Source organism: Dromiciops gliroides, chromosome 5 (genome assembly GCF_019393635.1).
Source record: "Dromiciops gliroides isolate mDroGli1 chromosome 5, mDroGli1.pri, whole genome shotgun sequence".
NCBI lineage: Eukaryota > Metazoa > Chordata > Mammalia > Microbiotheria > Microbiotheriidae > Dromiciops > Dromiciops gliroides.
Window position 1 is genome coordinate 53365443 of NC_057865.1, and position 22953 is coordinate 53388395.

Below are 22953 nucleotides of genomic sequence, written 5' to 3' on the forward strand. Positions count from 1 at the left end.
TTGGTCTCATAATACCTGCTTGTATTATACTTAACTGAGAATATTTTTCATTCCCCTTAGTATGATCCAAGCTCCTCCAGGGCAGGGGTTGAGCCATTAAAATCGCATCCCCAGAAATATGTTTAATATGATTGTAAATATATAACCTATATCAGATTTCTTTCTGTCTTGGGGAGGGGGGAGTGAAGGGAGAAAAATCTGGACCTCAAAATCTTATAAAAACAAATGTTGAAAACTATCTTCATATGTAACTGGAACATAATAAAATACTTTTATGATTTTAAAAAATAAAATGAAACAAATTAAAAAATCATACCCCCATTTATGTACATTTTATCCACTTAATAAATGTTTGTTATTATATTATAGCTTTAAAACCATTAATCTTTGTATATCTGACCTCTCCTGCTTAATGATAAGTTCCCTGAGGGTAGAGAACCCATCTCATTTCTCTTTTATACAATTCTTTCTCAACTCTTCCCCACCCCCCCAGCAACTGTGTTAATGGTAGGCACTTAATACATTCTAGTTGAAATAATTGAATTTAATTAAAAGATTAAATTACATTAAGTTGAATGAATCAATAATTTGATACTTCAATGATCTATAATTTTATTGGTGCAAGTCCTCTCTTGACAGATATATTGTATCATCCCTAAAAATCAGAAGATACTTTTTAAAAGTTGTTCTGACTGAACCATTCATTCATCCACTGCTCTGCTGCACTTCTGGCAATGAGCCTCCTTGAATTTAGCTAGGTTGCAATTCAGTTACTATACAGTCTATCACCAAGTCACTATTCCAAATATTTCCTGCCTGGTAAGAGCTACCAGAGCTACTAGAGTTTTCTTTGTTGACATACATGGCCTTTGAGAACTCACCTTGACCTCTCCTCCCTTATAAGATACCCAAGCAGGACAGTGCAGATATGCTAATCAAATATCAAGTAATGACTGAGAGTTTATTTACCATGTTCCCAGAGCTGTGCAGATGGACACTAAACAAGATATAGATGAGTATTTAAGGCATAGTGCCTGCCCTCAAGGAGTTAATAATCTAGTTAGGAAGCCACAGACTGCCATACCAAATCCTTTATTTTCTCCTATATTATTGGTACCATAACTTTGTATCTGCTACTATTTATTTATTCCTTCCAACTTTCTTATTGCACTAGATTTATTCTTTTTTTCCCTTTACTATCCTTTTTTGTAAAACAAACACGAGATGGACACTGACATTGAAGACAGATGACCTGGCTTCAAATCTTGCCTCTGATATTTAGTTTTGTGACCTTGGACAAGTCACTTGAATTTTCCTGAGACTGTTTTTTCTTCTCTAACACAAGAGGGTTAGAGTAGATAACCTCTGAAATTCCTTGAAGCTCTGTATCTATGAGCCTATGATCTGCTTTCCTCATTACTTTGATTATAGTATGAAAATTCGGAAATGAAGAATGTAGTACCTTCATTCCTGGCCAAAAAAAGAGGGAAATGCTATTGAAAAGAGATTTAAAAAATAACTCAAAGTCTCTGAAATCACACAAAAGTCTTGAAGTTTTCTGAGATGTATTTTTGAACAGACAGATAAAATCTCAGTAGGCAAAAATGAATTTTCCTTTCCCACCCTTGCATTGGAGAAGATAGCTGACAATCACATTTGAACAGAAATATAGAAGTGCACATAACGTGAACAGCCTCTAAGTCTATAGGGACATACCAGACCGAGGCTATTAGGAATAAATAGAAAATGGAAAAGAAGAGGCCATGTCAAAGTGAAAAATAAAGACTAGGAAAAGTGGCTCAAACAGAATTTATGGAAGAACCAAATAATTAGGACCAGATGGATTGCGACTGCGAACACCATCTTATCTGGATCAGGGCTCATTGAATGGTTCAGAGCTGAATTTACAGCTAGAAAGTCAGAACAACAACTGCTTTCCATGAAGCCAACTGAAGAACAAAGTTGTTATTATACTCAAACAAGAGAAATTTCTGAAACATGTTTCTTTGTTTAACTGAGAGGTGGGACAACCCAGAGGGAATTCAATCCCAAGTATGTGTGGAATTCCAGGGTTATTTCTTAAAATCACATCATTGGGCTTGTTTTTCTTTGTTTTGTGCATAATTTTGGGATTGATTCTAGATTCCCACATAAATGACTAAAAGGATGCCACAAGGGTATTGTTAAAATGATTCCACAAACTTCAAACCTGTGCCTCTCCATTGTCATCAGCAAATGCTAAATGGCATCCACCATGGGAATAAGTACTATGCTAGCTGGTAAGGTTGGTGGTACAAACATATATACACACGTGTGTGTACATACACATATACGTGTGTATATATGTGTGTATATATATAATCATAGTGCTAGATATATCTACATGTGTATATATACATATATCATAGCTCTAGATTGTATACATCTGTGTATCTATGTATCCATCTATCCATCACCATAATTCTAGATGTAGAACAGAAAGTCTAGTTCAACTTTCTCATCTTACAGGTAAGAAAACTGAGACCCAGGGAAGTTCAGTGACTTGATTCTTTCTGTATCCCCAATGATTAGCATAGTTCCTGGCACATAGTAGGAGCTTAATAAAGATTAATTAATTATTGATTGACAGACAGTAGGCATCAGACATGGATGCTTCTATTTCTGGTTTGTTCTGTACAGTCACATTCCTGGTTATGAGCATATATAAAGACTGTTCTAAAAATTGCTTGTTTGGAAATAAAGTTATTTTTTTCACTCTTGGTTTTTTTGCATTTGCCAGTTGCGACCTTGTCAACTTATTATTTTTTAAGGAATTCAATTTTATCTAACAAACAATTATTACACAATGTGTGTGAGGCATGAAGATTAGGACCAGCAATAGAGGGCAATTTATTTCTAATATGATTTGTTCATTCCTTCACAGCAAATCCATAGTGACTTGCTAATAATTATGTGGTTCCTTTAAGCATAAAGTCAACAAATTAAGCATTTATTGAATTAATTTTTATTATGATGAAAAGCAATATTCTCTCACATTTGTAAAGTGTGTTAAGGTTTACAAATGATTTCCTCATACCACCACCATGAGGTCAATAGTGTGTTGTGCCCAGTTGGTAGATGAGGAAACTGAGGCTGAGAACAATTATTTGCCCATGGTCACATAGGTGGCAAATATCAGAGCTGGAACTGAAATCCAGATCAGCTAACAAGAAGCCCAGAGCTCTTCTCACTCTGCATCTTTCCTCCTAGTTCTAGGTTAGGTGCTATGGAGAGAAGTTCAAGATGTAGTCTCTGTTCTTGAGTGTGTGTGAATCCTTGGGATTCTGATGTCCTCATTCTCTCAAAGCTTTTGTAAGATGTTTTCAATGATAATGTAGATGAAGTGACTTCAGAAAAGAGCATGAGACCACTCACTGCAGGAAGACTGATGTTCTGATAATAAAAGGAATGAGAACAAACAGCATCTGCCTGAGCTTACTGAAGGATGGTACTGATCGAGCAGGAAGGGAGAACTGGTCAGTTTTTCTTGGTCGAGGCAGTGAAAAGGTAAGCCAAGAGGCAAGAAAAATGGATACATTCCCTTTCCAGGACTGATGTGTCCTGTTATCAGTTCACAGCAGGCTTGAGCCCAATTCCACAAGCAATAATAAAAACCAGGCCTCCTGTGACCTATTTGAATCTTAAAGGCCTCATAAACAGGCTTAAAGAAAAAAAAAGAGGGATGGGGGGGCAGGTGGAGAAGAGGGTTTTGTCTCTTGTCACTTCAGTCAGACCCTTATTTATTTCTTCTCTTCCTCAGTTCAACTCAAGTACCTGTGACCACTCAAGTTGCCCCTTCAATCTTTGGGCAATGATATTACCTGCAGGACCATGTCACAAAATAAGTACTAAAATAAAATAACATAACCCAAAGGGTTCAAATATTTTTCATCATCCTTTAAAAATTCTAACAAGATTAGAAAGAATAGATATACAGTCAGTCATGTCAAAGCAATCTTTTTAAAAAAAAAATAAAGTGGAAGAAATTACCAGTGGATATTCACTTTTGGAGACTTTTTTTCATCGTAAAATCAGATACACTTTTAAAAAATGCATCCACCACAGGGCCTGGAAACAGAAGTGCCTTAGGCCTCTAAGGACCTTAATTCAGTCTTAACCACCTGAGCCCAGATCTTTTCTTCTTCCTGGTTTATTTCTCTTATAATTACTACCACGAGGTAAAATTCCCCTGCCCTATTAGCCAGGAAAAGAGAGACAGACAGGGCCTCTCTAAATCGAGCTGACTACAAAAATATTCTCATATGTATTTAGTACTTTGGAGTTTCCTAATTGGTTTACCAGTGTTATTCTGGTCACTAGAACAACCCTACAATCCAATTGAATATTGGCTTCTTCAGGTCAAGAAGTGTTTTGTTTTTATTTTTGTATCCCCTTTGCTTAGCACAATGCCTGACATGTCTTATAAATGTTTGCTGAATGAATGAATCACTGTGATCTATGGGCTAGTATCACCACTTCAAAAATAAAGACACTGAGTCTTTGAAGGGTTACTTGGCTAATAAGTGTCTGAATTGAATGTGAACTCAGGTCTTCTTGACTCCAATCATAGCACTCTACCCCCTGTACCACTCAGCCTCAATGTCATAAGTGATTTTAAAGATTACCTTGTTGTTTCGTTCAATACCAATGTAATCTGCTTCTTCAGGTATTACCACAAAGAGCTCAGCTTCATAGGCCCCTTCCCCTTCATTCCTTGCATTTATGATGAGCATTAGGTGATTTTCATCTCCAATGATCAGCTGATGCTTATCTCTACAAACACAGAGTTACAGGACTAATTAGCTTTGGCAAGTCTACAATGGCAGAGCAGGTTGCCCTACTGAAGGCTGATGTTCCTAGACAATGACCTGCCTGGGACTAGACAGGAATTGTGACAGATTAAGAATGACAGAAAGCTGATGGGGGAAGGGGAAGAGAAGCCACCATTAACAAATGCACCATCCCTGAAAATGAAAGATGGCAAAAGAGGAATCTGGAAGAGTCTAAGGGGAAAGGGTGAAGAAAAAGACTAAAACAAAAACCCTGATGTAAGAATGTGGGAATGAGTACTCAAGGAAAAGGAAGTCAGTCAATACAATTTGTCCCAGAACAAGTGAAATCAAGGGTCCTGACTTTCTGATCTCTTAACGTGAAACCAATGGAAGAAGCTTCTTAGCTAATAACTCAAGCTAAGAATCTAGGAAGACTACCACTTAAGAACAGCCCTTTCATATCTGGAATTTGTTCAAAACTACCACCTCCCTACTTACCTACCTAACCTGGCAACATGGGGGAATGACCTCACAGCTAAGAAGCAGGCCCCTTTTTGTTCTTTGTCCTTCTTAAGGTTCACAAGGAAGGGCTGCAAGATGATTCTCATGAAGTTGTTGACAGCTAATCTGAGGATAGGTGTGGAAATCTACCTCCTTCCCCACTCCCTACACACCCATCCACCCACCCACATCACCATATCCCCCCCCCCCCCCCCGTTATTTAGATCAGCTGTTACATTTTCTCTTCTGGTAACAAAATACAATGCAACTTATAAATAACTAGATCAATGATACCCCAGCTTTTGGGAGTTATGACAATCCTGCTAACCATTTGATTTTTGATTTGTCAGAAAACCTTAAAATATATAACTTTAAAAAATTATAGAGAATTGCTTGTATTTATATGTTTATATAGATGAATAAAAAACTTTACAATTCCTCTCCAAATATCTCTTGAGATAACTGGAGATACAGTTGGGGTGTTACAAAAAGCGGGATTAGGGAATTGCTCACTTAAGTATATGCAATGTATGAGCACAACTGAGCCCTTTGAGCCACCAAATAAATTAGGTTCTTTTAAATTAATCACGATATCAACAAGGATTTATTACTACTAAGTCTCAAGGCCTTCCTATCTATCTATCTATCTATCTATCTATCTATCTATCTATCTATCTATCTATCTATCTATCCATCCATCTATCTTCATTATATTTTAAATATATATATATGCATAGATATGTGAACATATATATATAAAGTCATCACCTATCCCTATAAAATTGTTTTAAAATATATTATATATACATATACATACACATATTAACATATATATGTGTTTATATTTTAAAACATATATATATATTTTTTGAAACTCAGACAAAATCTCAGGATGTGTCACCTGACATAAGTGACAAAGAACTGACCTAAACCAGTTCAAAGATCAGCCAATCTCAGAAATTGCATGCAGGGATTATTATTATTATTATTATTATTAAATTGGAAGTGTATACTTTTCCTAGAAAAGCTTTAAATAAGCACCTGTATTCCATTAGGTATAATACAAACGTTTATTTATTTAAACTTACGGTCTAGCTGAAAGTTTCAAGTCAGGAATGCACATATTGTCATCTCCACATTCCACCAGGATGTGAGCCTACATTTGTTCAAAACAAGCATCAGTGGTCACTTGGAAAACTTGAATCACTGCCTTCTTTCATAAACCACTAGAAAGGCCATAAATCAAATGAAGGTGCATCTTTACACTACACACATCTCCAATGAGCTACAAGTTCAATGGCTCTACCAATGGAGTATGGTTGACATCCTATCTCCTCCCACCCCACCCCCATCCCAATTCAATCTACAATTTTCATGTGGAATGTAGCCCTGGAAATGTCAGGAAGATTACAGGCTGTATTGCTTCCATTACATCCACATTCTGAATGAATTAAATCTGGGTTTCACAAGGGGAAGTGCTTCCGAAAATGCAATGATGCAGTGTTTCAAGAAACATGTCAGAAAAAAATTCCAAACTGTTTACACATTTGCATGCAGGAATTAAATACAAAGAGCCTGGATCTGTTTCAAGGTCACGTAAACAACATCCATGGCCTGGTTGAACACAGGCTACTCCAGAGGGTCCCTGATCATACCTGCTCATTAACAATGTTTTCCCGGTAGAAGTTCAGTATTGGTTTCACAGCAAGGCCTTCCTCAAAAGTGGATTCATCCAAACTGTAATTCAAGCTAATGTTGATTGGAGATAATTTATCTCGGAATTCAGTTTCATCCTGGGGAAATAATCACAAAATTAAAGAAGGCTTCATAAAATAGCTACAAGATGCTAATCTATGGCAGCAGCATGACTTTTTTGTTTAAATAATAAACAACACTGGGTGACTGAAACAATGATCACAACAGGCTGAGAGATTTGCCGATTTATGTGGGCTATGGTGGCTAGTGAAAAGTCAGAATTTTTCAGAGGTCAAGTCACTGAAAGATCATTGTGTCAGTCGATGAGCATTCATGTGCTCACTGTTGGTACTCCTGTGTTGTGCCAGGTACTGTGTCTGGAGATATAGGGAAGGGGGAGAGGGGAAGCAAGCCCATGCTTTCAAGGAGCTCACCGTCTAATGGGGTGACACATACAAACAACGATGGGCAAACGACACAAAACAGAATAAATCAGAGATAATCAAAAGAGGGAAGGCAGGCACCAGAATTAAGAGGCATTGAAAGAGACTTCCTGGGGCAGCTAGATGGCACAGTGGATAGAGCACTGGCCCTGGATTCAGGAGGACCTGAGTTCAAATCCAGCCTCAGACACTTGACACTTACTAGCTGGGTGACCCTGGGCAAGTCACTTAACCCCAACTGCCTCACCAAAAAGAAAGAAAGAAAGAAAGAGGCTTCCTGTAGAAGGTGGGATTTTACCTAGAACCTAAAGGAAAACTGGAAGGCAAAAGATTGAGTTTCTATAGGAACACAAAGACACTTTTAGGAGTAACTCTTTTTAATCACCCAGACTATCAACCTTTAATACAGACTCAGTCTCTTCTCCTTATAAAGTGCTGAGCTCCCTAATTTGCACAACATATGCCATGTGAACAGCATAGAATGAGAACAATCCTTAAAAAATGTAATTAAAAGGATCATGGGTTGGATTGTCCCTTACATAAAGATGATATAATTTTTATTGTTTTTTTGCAGGGCAATGAGGGTGAAGTGACTTTCCCAGGGTCACACAGCAAATTAAGTGTCAAGTATTTGAGGCTGGATTTGAACTCAGGTCCTCCTGAATCCAAGGCCAGTGCTTTATCCACTGTGCCACCTAGCTGCCCCAAGATGATATAATTTATGAGTTTTCTTGAGCTCAGACACATAGTAGGGGCTTACTAAATGTTTGTTTTTAGTAATAATGGGATTGATGATAATAAACATTCTAATTTACACAATCAGAGCTTTGGAGCAGAAAGGAATCATGGACGTCATCTGGCCCAACTCTTTCCTTTTACAGATGAGGAAATTTAGGTTCAGAGAGAAGTGATTTGTCCAAAGTCACAAAGTTAATAAGTGGCAGATCCAAGACAACAACCCAGGTCTTTCGACTCTTCCGTGCCCCATTTTAACCAGAGAAAGTCACTTTTAAGTGCTCAAAAAATGTCAAACGATTATATTGGTATGTCCGTGATCTCTGGTTTTGAAGGCATGGGAGCTTCCTCCCCAGATGCAGGTCCCATATTATAAAGTCTTTATGAGATAGGTCTTAGAGAATTGAATGAAGCTTGGGGAGGTCGCGCCATGTCATAATCATACAACCAACAAGTGTTAGAGGTGGAGTTTGATCCAAGGTCTTCCTGACTCTAGGTCCAGTGACCTATTCAGTATGTCATGCTGCCCCTCATTTAAATGTTAGAGCTTAAAAAGACCCAAACAAACAAAGTTCTTTCACCCTTCTGTTCCTGAACCACTAAGAGCTGACAAACTGAATGCACCTTTAAAAAGGATTTGCTAGGGGCAGGCACAACTCTGACACTCTGATGGGCTAAATCCCATGATCAGGATTTTCAGAACAAAGGAAATCTGGGACCATGTGACATCTACCATTGCTTTAAGCTCCATTACAGTTTATGCCCCTGAATTATCATTAATAGAAAATGTGTTTTATTGAGTCAAGGGGTTTGGACAGAACTTGTGGAACTTTAATTTGGTATTTTCTTTTATATTAAAATATAAAATCCTTGCAGGTTGGGACTATTTCATTCATTGCATTTGCAACCCTAGAGCCCACCAAATAGAAGGTGCTAAATGCTTGTTGATTGATTTACTTTTGTAAATCTGTTGTACCAACAGAGACCAAGGTATCTCTTTGAACCAAATGATGGTTAAATTGCAAAGAATGATTGGAAGTTTTACTGGAGTTTTACAGTGTTACTGTAACAGAGTGTAACTGCAACAGAGTGTGGTGGATAGCTTTCAAGTCAAGGAGACCCAGGTTCAAATCCCTCCTTTGATGCATACTGGCTTTGTGACTTTGGGCAAGGGACAAATCTTCAAGTAACAAATATTCATTGCTAGGAGTCTCCTAATCATGAATATAAACAAAAAAAAAATAAACCCTACTGGCAATAGATGCCAGAAAAAAAAAAGATTTTTGGAGAGGCTTACTCGGAGGTAAATAATGAAGTCCTGGCACTGCAGGGATTGATGTTGGTTTATCACTAGAGAGAAGACAAGTTGTGACTGATGGTTATCCCTGAAGAGGGTCCTCTTAATGGCTCCCTTCTGTTTCAATGAATCTAACTGCACGTCAGCTAGCAGAGCTACAGGACAAAAGTAAATTACACATGTAACACAGAATAAAAAAAATATTTAATGAACAACATGCTTTCTCACACACAAAAAAGAATTATTGCTTCAAGTTGGTTCTTTGGGGAGAAAAACACTTTAAAATGAGAATCCAAAAAAAAATTCAGGAAACAAAAGTTGATGGAATTTAGAAGACATTTCTCAGATTTAATAAATATACATGTAATGCCAAATGAATTTGATGATATGGAATCACAGAAACTCAGAAGGGAGATCACAGATAATCTCATGTCATTTGAAGTTCAACAAGAATTCTTCATGCCACCTACTGGGGAAGTAGCCTTCACTTGCAGACTTCTAGTGAGGGGGAACCCCAAACCTTCTGAGAAAATCCATTCTCCTCTGGGCAGGTCTAATTGTTAAAAGCCTTCCCTGACATATAAGTGTAAATCTACCTCTCTGTATCTTACATCCACTGTCTTTGGGGACCCAAGTCATCAAGTCTTTTTCATTTTCCAAATGGCAGCCCTTCAAATGCTTGATAACAGCTTTTGTGCATACCATCTGTTTTGTCTTCTGGACAGTAAACGGTCCCAATTTCTTCTACTGATACTTGGATAGCATGATCCCAGGGCCCTTTCCCATCCTGATAGGTAGGCTTCCTTTGAACACTCCTGGCTTTTCAGCATTCTTTGTTGTTGTTGTTGTTGTTTTGTTTTTGTTTTTGTTTTGCGGGGCAATGGGGGTTAAGTAACTTGCCTAGGGTCACACAGCTGGTTAGTGTCAAGTGTCTGAGGCTGAATTTGAACTCAGGTACTCCTGAATCCAGGGCCAGTGCTTTATCCACTGCGACACCTAGCTGCCCCCTTCAGCATTCTTCATAAACTATGGGACCCCACATTGAACACAGTCATCTTGATATAATTTAACATGGGTAGAGGCAGTGATGCTCTGATTTTCCTTATAGTGGACACTCTACATTAATGCAGTTGTTTTGATTAACATTTCACTATTGATTTCTACAAAGCTTGCAATGTGCTAAGCTCCTCATACACACATATACATATATGTATGTATGTACATATATATGTATATATGACCTATCATCTATCTCTATCCAACTATCTATCCATCCATCCATCCATCCATCTATCTATCTATCTATCTATCTATCTATCTATCTATCTATCTATCTATCTATCTTCCATTGAGTGGCTACCTGGTCAGGTCTTCCTCAACTCGTACTTATGAAGCTGGTTTTTTTGAGTGTATGTCAGGATTTACTTTACTGGATTAAGCCCAGTAATTTAGCTTGTCAGATTTTTTTTGAATCTTCATTCTGTCATTTGGGGTGATGGCTCTCCCTCCTAGCTTTGTATCATTTTCCGATTTCATATGCATGCCATCTGTATTTTAACCATGTATCAATGGTATTAAAATACTTACACAAGTTTTTTTTTTAATTTAGAAATATACTTAATTACAACACACTCAATTAAATATTCCCCATCGCAGGATTCAAATAGTTTCAGATCTACCCAGTTATTTTGTTAGCCAGCCTGCCTCTCTATCTTTTCCACAAGTATAACTTGAGGAACTTTGCCAAAGGTATTTCCCCTTAGTGTCCCAATAGGGAATTGTTGGTGGAGCTGTGAACTGATCCAACCATTCTGGAGAGTAATTTAGAACCATGCCCAAAGAGCTATAAAACTGTGCATATCCTTTGACCCAACAATACCATTACTGAGTCTGTATCCCAAAGAGATTTAAGAAAAGGCAAAGGACCTATATTAACAAAAATAATTATAGTAGCTCTTTTGTGGTGGCAAAAAATTGGAATTGAGGGGACACATCAATAGAGGAATAGATAAACAAGTTGTATATGTTGCTGTGATAGAGTACTATTGTACTATAAAAAATGGTGAGCAGGATGCTTTCAGAAAAACCTGGAAAGTCTTACATGAACTGATGCAAAGTGAAGTGAGCAGAACTAGAAGAACACTGTCTACAATAACAGCAACATTGTACAATGATCAAGTGTGAATGACTTAGCTATTCTCAGCAATATGAAGACTAAAGACAATTCTGAAGGACCTAGGATGAAATATACTATCTACCTTCTGAGAAAGAACTGATGGAATATGAAAGCAGATAGAGCCAAACCATTTTTTGAACTTACTTTTTTTCCCTTGGGGGTTTCTTTTGGTACTTGTTTTCTTTTACATCATAACTAATATGAAAATATGTTTTGCATGAATGCACAAAGATAACCTTTATCAGATTGCTGGCCTTCTCAGTGAGGAGGGAGGGGAGTAGGAAAGAATTTGGAACTCAAAATTGTAAAAAACAAAGGTTAAAATTGTTTTTACATGTAATTGAAAAAAATACTTTAAAAGAAAATTTAAAAAGCATTTCTCCCTAAAATCAAAGTAAGCTTCATCTATGGCACTACATTGATCTTACAATGTAAGATATATTTACGAAAATTGTGAATTTGTCATTATCCTATCTGTTCATTCTAAACAATATTAGACATCTCAATTGGAATCAAGAATTTTTCAGTTTCTGGACTATTTTTCAACAAAGCAAAGGATGGGGTAAGTTGTCGGGAAGGAGAATTTCATTAATCTATCATCTACGTACACATACACAGAGAGGAATAAGAAAAGATGCTTACCTACTGTGTTTGAAATGCTCTGACCTTCTACAGATGCACACACTCTCAAAGTAAAGCTATTAAAAAATAAGATTGTTAGTCTATAAATACCAAATTCTGAAATATAGTTTCTTCTTCCCCAAATAAAAGAAATGAGACCATTAGTGTGACTTTATGCCATCCTTCGATAGCTACAACAAAACAAAATAACTCATCAGTCTGTCCCAGTGTTAGTATCATTAGGAGTCAAGAGATCTGGATTCTAGTCCACAAACTTCATTTAGTGACTGTATGACCTTGATCAAGTCCCTTCTAAGTTTTACTTTCCTCGACTGAAAAAATATGGATAATAACATTTGTATGATTTCCCTCACTGAGTATCCATTTAAAATGTATTTTATATATTTATAATTAGAATGTTCATAATTATCATTATAATCCTTTTATAATTTAAGCAATTTATATAGTATATTATATACATATTATTATTACAATGCTTTTATAATTTAAAACCATTTATATATTGTTATATATACTATTATTACTATAAAGGTTTTATAATTTTAAACCATTCATATATTATATTATATATAGGTTTACAATTATAAACTTTTATAATGTGAAAATGGCTATAGAAATTTGAGTGATTAATGTGGAAATATTTTTATATGACATCATATGTGTAGTGGGTATCATATTTCTTGTCTTCTCAATGAGTAAGAGAGCAAAATGGAGGGAATTTGGAACTGAAAATAAGAATTATAAATAAATAAAAGAAGGATGTCCATTATAGACACCTAAACACAAAATAAAGTTCAGGTATAATTATTTCTTAAGTATTAAGCCATTGTTTGGGGGAGGCCTAACATCTCAGGAATAAGAGGGAATCAGGAAGCCTCTGGCTCATATCTCTGCCCTGAAACATTCTGGTAGTAAGACCCAAGACAAGTCATTTAATATCAAAGTCCCCAGGCAAATCCCTAATGTTATAAATTGCAGACTATTTGCCAACTTATGTGAGTAGAGTTGTTGGAAGGATCAAATAAATAAAATATAAAGAGTTTTACAGGCCTTAAAATGCTCTATAAAAACTAGATCATGGTAATGATGACTGTGATTATAATTATGATAATATTCATAATAATAATGAAATAGCAGTATTAATTCAAGTATTTACCAAATTCAAACCAGCAAATTATATCTAAGCTTATTATAATTGTGTCAGTTTCCTGTGTCAAATATAATGAAAATGTGTCACATCTGGGATTCATATATCTTCTGTGACCTCAGCCAATGCCTTCCTTCAGGGTAAATAATTTGCCACATACCATTAAGAAAAAAAAAATTTTGTTTTGCCTGAGGCCTCACTGTTATTACAAGTGTTTATTCCATTTCCCAAGAGAAATCACAAACTTGGACCCTACTTCTGTTTCAATTAGAATTACTCAAGTGAGATGATTGTAGCTTGAAATTTCAGACACAGGCTAGGGCCTAAGTGGAAAATTTCCTTTGGCTTTCTGTCTTTTTTGAATTGCTCAGCTACTCGATAGAAACCATTCCACTCAAAGGTGGGTCTAAGTTGTATACTTTGGATATTAGTAAATGTCTTAAGAATAGATCATTTTACTTCGTAGTTAAAAACTTGTCAAGGAGAAAATAATTCTTTCTGATATGGTATTTTTGGTTAATAACAACAGCTTGAAAATGTTGCATTAAAGTGATGAGTTCAAGATCTTTCCTTGTGGGAAACTATATCATTGATGGCATTACCCTTTGTAGAAACTGTTAATAGGAGAAAGTATGGTAAAATAGAAAGCACCATATATTTGAAGCTAGAGAAACTTGTGTCTAGATGTCACTTCTATCACTATCTGTGGGGTTTAACAAGTCACCCAAGTTCTAGCTCAAGAGATCTACCAAAAAAAAATAATAAAAAACTTTATTTTTAATAAATGTGCCATTTTTAAGAAGTTAAAAAAACAGAGATCTACCAGCCTCAGTCTCCCTGGGAACTGGGATTACAAGCATGTGCACAATTATCAGCTCTATTCCCTTGCTTTGAAAGCATTTTAATTTTCTTCACCCAGATTTGACTTAATACCACTGATTACTAACTGTAAACCACAGGACTACCACCTAAACCCACTCTACCATGTGATAACCTTTGGGAGGTTGGCTTCTATGGCCCAGGAAACAAACTTGAAAGTCTCCCAGTTTTAAAAAAAATTGGAATGGATTAAACCCTTCATGAATTCAGTTTCTCAAAGACAAACATATTGGGTTTAATTTTATGGTGCTGCAAGGGTGACTCAAAAACATACCAGAGAATTTTGTCTCCCTGATTGCAAGAGACACTTGGTGGGGCCACCACGGGGAGAGGGGGGTTATTTCTACATTGGACCCCTAGCCTGATTTGGAGCTAAAAGTTCCAAATGGAACTGAAGCTCTTGGTTCAAAGTAGGCAGGCAGTCTGATGGCTAATTCTGATTCAATCCAGTCTCCTTGTGAAGACTCTGCCAAAGACTCTCTTTCCATGGAGACCTTTAAGAATAGAAGACAGAAAACCATATGTCTATGATGGTTTCCATGTGGTCTTGCCTGGAGGTAGGGCAATACATTATATGACCTTCCAGCTCTGTGATTACTAAAGACCTCCTAACCTAGTGACATTTGGGAGAAGGAATCCTTCAGTTTATCAGCAAGGATTAGCCATGCATAATAGAGAAATAGTTAATTTGAAATGAAATAGGATATAAAAAAACAACTCGGACTAGCATTCTTTCCACTATATCAATAATGCAGGCTTGGAATCAGAAGAAAGATGGGTACCAGGTCTGGCTCTGCCACTTTACAAGATTTGTGATCTTAGGCAAGTCCACTCAACCTCTGTGAGTCTGTAAGATGGGTAAATCGCCACTCTCTGAGGGATATTGTGAGGAAATCACTTTGTAAACTAAGTCAAAGGTCGTATAAATGTAAACCATAATTTGAACCACTGGATTTTTTTTACATGAAAAAAATATGTCAGATACAGAACTGAAAGTGACCTTTCAGTGCAGCAGTCACATAGTACAGTCCTCTCATTTTACAGATGAGGAAACTGACCCAGAGAGATTGCAACCACACGGTAGAGGTGGGTTTCCCACCTATGTCCTTGCTTCTGAATCCACCACTTTCCCAACTACATCACAGAGTTTGTTACTAATTGTTCACTGCATTTCTCTGAGGTCATAGAGCCAAAGTCGGAAGGGACCTCAGGGAGCATCTAGTAATCATACCCCCTCATTTTACAATGAGGAAGATGGGGCCTGAGAAGGTTAAATGACTTGCCCAAGGTCACAGAGGTAATACACATTGGAAATAGAATCTAAACCCAGTACCTCTGACTAGTGCTTTTTTTTTTAGTGTTGGTTTTTTTCCCACCATACCACATGACTTTGCTCTGACAAATTAAGAAAAAATGTGACTACTGGATGTTAATCTGCTTTTCTATGTTTCCTTGTTAAAATGACTTCTTTCTTTTCTACTAATTTCAAAATATCAATCACCAAGCATTTCGTACAAGGTACACAATTGGCTGACAGGTATAGAAATCTCTACTGGCGGGACTGAGGAATTATTTGCCTGTTTTTGCTGTTGTTCAGTCATTTTCAGTTGTGTCCGAATCTTCATTACCCCATTTGGGATTTTTCTCAGCAAAGATAACTGGAGGAGTCTGCTATTTCCTTCTCCACCTCATTTTACAGATGAGGAAACTGAGGCAAACAGGGTAAAGTGACTTGACCAGAGTGCCTGTTATTTCCTGTTCAGTCATTTTCAGGCATGTCCAACTCTTTGTGACCCCATTCTGGGTTTTCTAGCTGCCTCTTTTTGCCTGTTAGAATTTACCTAATTGTTTTTAGAGGTATAATACAAGATAATGTCAACTATAGAGAAATATTTCAGAAAAGAAATAGCTCCTCTTTAATTAGAAGGAGAAATTGAGTTAAAGTTGTAGAGCTAGGAATAAAATCTTCAGGGAAATCAGTCTATGCTAGCCTGGATGAAATGGTGATTTCCCTCCTTGTAAGACAGGGCTAATATAGAGGGGGAAAACCCCTTGTACACTTGAAAGAAAATGTCTTCCATAGAATCGAATTCACACAATAAAGCTGCTGAATAAATAACTGTGATGTAATCTATTTATTCATGTAATAAATGATATTTTCTACAAATAGTATTATCTATCACAGCAGGAAGCTGACTCATGTAGGAACTTTTCTTGTTAAAAAGTAATATTCTTTCCACAAAGCAAAACAGTGCCTGTAATCTGTTAAACCCACTTAAACCTTAAAAAAATATATAAAAAATGAGAAAGCCTTTTAAAAGAATCCTTATCCAGGGCATTACCATTTTCTTCTTCCCAAAATGTGCTGTTTACATCTAGTGAAATGTCACCTCCTACAGTTTTCGTGAGTGATGAGAGTGGCCAGGTGCTGGCAGGATGGCCTTGAAGGGGTTAAGATCCCTGTTCAGGTTATCCTCACAGTCCATTTCATGTTCATTTCACCATGAACAAGGAAAGGATCAATGTTAACTTTCTTTTTATTAATTTCCCCAGTTTCCCAGGTCATGTTTTAGTCATAATACTTTGTGGTTTATGACCACTTTTATTTTCCTATGGGCTTGGAGCTGCTCCCAAATATTGCCAAATGCTGGTACAGGAGGAGAGGCTGGTCCCGGCCTTTCCTTGGGGGTAGCTCAAGACTAACAGCCTGTTTTGGAAAGAATTCTTCAGGGTCCTCCTTCCTGCCTGACCCCACCCTTCAAGGTTTTGCTTCTGGCACAGCCTCCTGTCCAAAGGCCATCAATAACACTCAGACGTGGGTGGGGAGTAAGTGCTCTACCTCAGGCTGGGCTGCCCCTTTTTGGAACTTTGCACACCATTTCAGGAGGCCCCTTTGTCTGGAAAGGAATGGCAAAATTTGAATACTCGGGAGTTTTTGTTGGCTTTTCTAGGTATCCTAAAAATAATGACTACCGCTAACAATAATAGCTATCGTTTATATAAAGCTTTACAAATATTATCTCAAGTTATCCTCGTGACAGCTCTATGAGGTAGGTGCTATTATTATCCCCACTGTAGAGATGAGGAAACTGAGGGAGGTAGAGATCAAGTGACTCTTCCAGGATCACAAAACTATTGTCCGAGGCTGGATTTGAACTCAGGTCTTCCTGACTCCAGATGCAGTGCTCGATTCAGTGTCCCACCTAATTGTCTATATGCTTCTTTGGGGGTTTACAAAGGACTGCACAGATATCATTTCATGTGCTCCTCACACCAACACTCTAAGGTGGGTGTTATAATTCCTCTTTTACAAATGGGGAAATTGAGGCTCAGAGGCTCTAAATGACTTGCCCAGGTTCACACAGATGGGCAGTGTATGAGGCAGGATTCAAACCCAGACCTTTCTGACTCAATGTCCAACACACTGGTCACTGTGCCATGTCCCGACCACTTGTGGGGTTTGCTATGCATAATAATGACAAACAGCAATAATGATGCATCCTAACATCTTCATTCAGTTACAAAGAGAAGTCATTTTATCTACCTGCATAAGCTATTGCTTGCTGAACATGAAACATTACATTGGCAGCTAGTTGGTATGGTAGATAATGCTGGATACAAAGGCAGGAAAAACAGAGTTCAAATCTGGCCTTAGGCACTTCTTAGCTCTGTGACCAAGGCCAAGTCACCCAGTTTGTGTTTGCCTCAATTACCCTCACCTGTAAAATGAGGACCTACCTCCCAGGATTAATAAACTACATATTTTTTATAAAGTGTTTTGCCCATCTTAAAGTACTATATAAATGCTATCATTATTATTGGGGCCACAAGGTGGCATAGTAGATAGAGTGCCAGTCCTGGAGTCAGGAACACTTGAGTTAAAATCCAACCTCAAAATGCTGGGTGACCTTGGGCAAGTCACTTTAACACTGTTTACTTCACTTTCATCTGTAAAATGGACTGGAGAAGGAAATGGCAAAACCCCTCCAGTATCTTTTCCAAGAAAACCCCCAAATGGGGTCACAGAGAATTGGGCATGATTGGACTAACAACAACATAATCATTGTTACTGGTTTTGTTGTTGTTGTTTTAGAACAATAGTGGCATAACCCTATCTGACCATTTATATCAAGTGTTCTTAGCCTTGGCCCATGGATAGATTTCAGGGGATCCATGAACTTGGATGGGGAAAAAATTATCTTTATTTTCACTAACATTTAAGTGAAATTCAGCATTTCTTCTGTCAATTACTTAAGACCTTTCTTCTGAGAAGGGGACCATAAGCCTCATCAACCTCCCTAAGGAGTTCATGACACCTAGGTGATATCTGTCAGTAGTCCACAAGCTTTTCTTTTCTTTTCTTTTCTTTTCTTTTCTTTTCTTTTCTTTTCTTTTCTTTTCTTTTCTTTTCTTTTCTTTTCTTTTCTTTTCTTTTCCTTTCCTTTCCTTTCCTTTCCTTTCCTTTCCTTTCCTTTCCTTTCCTTTCCTTTCCTTTCCTTTCCTTTCCTTTCCTTTCCTTTCCTTTCCTTTCCTTTCCTTTCCTTTCCTTTCCTTTCCTTTCCTTTCCTTTCCTTTCCTTTCCTTTCCTTTCCTTTCCTTCCCTCCTCACCTCCTTCCCTCATTCCCTCCTTTCTTTCTTTCTTTCTTTCTTTCTTTCTTTCTTTCTTTCTTTCTTTCTTTCTTTCTTTCTTTCTTTCTTTCTTTCTTTCTTTCTTTCTTTGCAGGGCAATGAGGATTAAGTGACTTGCCTAGGGTCACACAGTCAGTAAGTGTCAAGTGTCTGAGGTTGAATTTGAACTCAGGTCCTCCTGAATCCAGGTCCGGTGCCTTATTTACTTCCTGCCCCAGATCTGTGGTTTCTAAGATAATATGTGGAGGCAGGGATCTACTTCTATTTGATTTTTATGCTTCTGGACCAGTTCATCTCTTTTAACTAAAGTTCTATGATTCAATGGCAATGATTATAAAAATGTAGTATAAGGCAAAAAATTCTCTCATGTATCATCAGTCTCTGACTGCACCTGAATGGGAGGTCATTAACTGATAATAGTTTTCTTTTTTTGTGAGGCAATTGGGGTTAAGTGACTTGCCCAGGGTCACACAGCTAGTAAGTGTCAACTGTCTTGAGGTCAAATTTGAACTCAGGTCCTCCTGAATCCAGGGCCGGTGCTCTTGATAATATTTTCGACACAGGAAGTGCAACCATTTAACCTAACCTTAATAAAAGAGGAAAAAATACTTCCTATGCCTGAAAAGTTGCCTGAGTAGCCCACTAAAGCAACCCTAGACTTCTGTGGAGACAATGATTCTGCTAGGACAAAGGATCAATAAATAGTCACTGCTCTAGAAGAGATTTTCACTGGGAAAATTCCCCAACTTTTGTTGGCCTTTAGTTCTGCAGAGACCCTGTAGTTTTTCTGTGTGTTTGTGTGTGGGGGGCACGTGGGGGGACTGGCCCTCAACATACAAGGGAGACAGCAACCACAGAATATCTGAACACAAACTCACCAAGGCACCAATGCGGCAAGGCCAGGAATCTGGCAGGTTTTATTTTCAAGGTTGATAATCACTGGGTGCAGCAGCAATTGGGCATCCACTGTCACAACTGGCCTTGCTCTGTGGGGGAGGGAGAGAAGCATGTGCTTAACACGCTGAAGGAGTGACAAGTTGATGACCATATTCCTGAAAGCCAATGCTTTCTTTCCATATGTGAATCCATGTCCAACTCTCCAGCCCCTGTGCTGTGTTCTGACCCCTGGTAGGGTTCACCCCATGACCCAATGCCATTGTTCCCAGCATCCCCATTAAGAGGTCTTCCTGACTTGCATGAGCAGTGGGGTATCATGGTCATTAATCATCTTATAGCACATTTGACAACACACATGAACATTTAAGATTTGATTCCTAGAGGTAGAAGCAAGACATCAGTCAGTTAGTGCTGGAACCCCGAGTAGGAGATAAATCTTCAGTGCTTTGGAGTGACCTTTTTGGGGGGGGTTGGGAGGAGAGGGGAGGGGAGACCAGACTTGCGATTTCACTGCTAGAAGCTGAGCTCTGTGAGGACATTCTCTCCACCAGTACATATCCCAGCAGCCCTTATACAATTTGTAGTCTTACAGAATTGCTCAGGGGACACTGAGAGGTTCAGTGTCTTGCCTAAGCAAGACACAGCTGGTCTATAGCACAGGTGAGATTTGGATCCAGCTCTTTTTGACTTCAAAGTCAGCTCTTTATCCACTATACCATGTTGCTTCTCTTAAGTTATCATTTAAAGAAAAGTCATGTAGTTCTACTGATATGCATAGCTTTTGATTCTAATAGTAGGATTTTTAAAAATGTTCCAGTTTGACTCTCCAATTTATTTCAATTTGTAGTTTTCCATTCAGATCACATAGATACAACATTGGCTTCTGTATAACCTGGGGGTGTGTGTCTTGTGCCTCAGTTTCCTCATCTGTAAAATGAAAAGGTTGAATTAGAGGATGTGCAAAGGTACCTTCTAGTTTTAAATCTATAATCCTATGATGCATCAAAGAATAGCCATACTCACTGGCTCAGTGAGGAAGACAAAATGGGCAAAGAGCAGATGAGATGTGGTAAGAACATGTTTATTGTGGTTGTTGAGTGATTTCAGTCGTATATGACTGTCATTTCATTTGGACTTTTCATGGCAAAGACACTGGAGTGGTTTGCCATTCCCTTCTCCAGTTCATTTTACAGATGAGGAAACTGAGGCAAACGGGGTCAAGTAACATGCCCAGGGTCACACAGCCACTAAGTAAATGTCTGAGGATAGATTTGAAGTCAGGAAGATGAGTCTTATCTTCCCGACTCCAGGCTGAGCATTCTCTCCACTCTGCCACCCAGCTACCAGAGTACAAGGTGCATTAAAAAAAAGGAGTAACTAAAAACTGGCAGCTGGTGGGCACAAGACTCCGGATGAAAGCCACACATGATGGTCATGCTGGAGAAACCTTCCATGCAGTCATCTGAGGGACGGGAATATCGAGCCTTAGGGCAGGCAGCAAAGACTTGCTCAGCATGCTGCCTTAAATGAGGGCTTAACCATCCCCAGATTACCAGAAGTCCTACTGGGAATTTTCCTAGACCCCTTTCTGATTCTCATTTGTACTCCATGTCCAAAGCCTTTGTTTTCAACTGAATGAGATTCCTACCAGGGATACTCTGGGAATGCAGTCTTCTCCATTTCCCATGCTGTTAGGGAGATTGTGGTCTGCTATCTAGGGAAGTCTCTTGTGAATTGGGGTGGGGAAGCTGGGAATCTTGTTCTACCTGAGGGAACCAGCCCATAACATAGCATCCCTCTGGGAACTGGCAGATGTTAGTCCTGTTTTGGTCTGGTGCCTTCAGGCTCTGTGCCATAGATCCTTCACACAAGCTTCAACAGTGGCAGGAATTCAATAAATGTTTGATTAGTTGGGGAAGGGTACTGTGCTGGGCATAGGATATTTAAAGAAAAACAAAACTCTTCCCCTTAAAGAGTTTATAATTTTGTGGAAGTCCCCTCAAAAAGTCTGAACACAGATTTGTGTATATACAACTCATTGTTGTGTTGTTCAGTCATGTCTGAGTCTTCATGACCCCATTTGGGGGTTTCTTGGCAGAAACATTAGAGGGATTTTCCATTTCCTTCTCTAGCTCATGTTGCAAATAAGGAAACTGAGGCAAACAGAGGTAAGTGACTTGCCTGGGGTTACACAAGCTAATATGTATCTGAGACTGGATTTGAATTCCCAAAGTTGAATCTTCTGGACCCTAGCTCTGGAGCTCTATCTGTTATACCACCTAGCTACCAAATGCAAAAACCATCTGTGTGAATGTGAGTGAGTGAGTGTGTGTGTGTGTGTGTGTGTGTGTGTGTGTGTGTGACAGACAGAAAGACAGACATAGAGAGACAGAGAAAGACAGAGAGAGAGAGGGAGAAGGAGAGAGAGGGAGAGGGAGGGAGAGAGAGGGAGAAGGAGAGAGAGGGAGAGGGAGGGAGAGAGAGAGAGAGAGAGAGAGAGAGAGAGAGAGAGAGAGAGAGAGAGAGAGAGAGAGAGAGAGAGAGAGAATGCATGAGTATGTAATGGGGGGGTACTAAGATACTTGCAAAGTGCTGTGTGTTAAGGGGAGATTAAAAAACTGGGGACATTAGGAAAGTCCTCATGGAAAAAGTGCTTTTGAGCTGAATCTTGAAGAAAGCTAGGAATTTTAAGAGGAGGAAGAGAAGAGGGTGAATTCTCCAGGCATGGGGGAAATACTCTTTAGCAAAACATCTTAAACATATGGGGTCACAAAAAATTTGGCAACAGCGAAAAGTTATGTATAACTTTTTTATTTACCTATATACCCGGGGTCACATAAAAATGTCTCCGTTGAAAAGGGACTGCAAGCAAAGAAAGTTTAAGAAGCTCTGGCCTATAGAAAGGGTGGAAATGAAAAATGGAAGGTCCGTCAATTTGGCTGGAATGCTGAGCATATGAAGGGGAGTAATTTACGGGAAGTTTGGATAGGTAGATTGAAGCCAGATTCTGAAGGGCTTTAAATGTCAAAAAGATGAGTTCATACTGTATTCCAGGAGCCAGAGGCGTTTGCTGAGTAGGAAAGTGAGATGATGAGACCTA

At 38.3% G+C, this 22953-nt stretch overlaps 1 protein-coding gene across 1 annotated transcript in view; it reads right to left on the reverse strand.

Moving 5' to 3' along the window:
- Nucleotides 1–22953, reverse strand: part of ITGA8 (integrin subunit alpha 8) — a 229161-nt gene that overhangs the window by 89227 nt on the left and 116981 nt on the right. Inside the window, 6 exon segments of the mRNA XM_043969199.1 lie at nucleotides 4665–4812; nucleotides 6401–6468; nucleotides 6968–7105; nucleotides 9483–9637; nucleotides 12301–12356; nucleotides 19835–19942. Coding sequence (XP_043825134.1) covers nucleotides 4665–4812; nucleotides 6401–6468; nucleotides 6968–7105; nucleotides 9483–9637; nucleotides 12301–12356; nucleotides 19835–19942 — 673 coding nt within the window.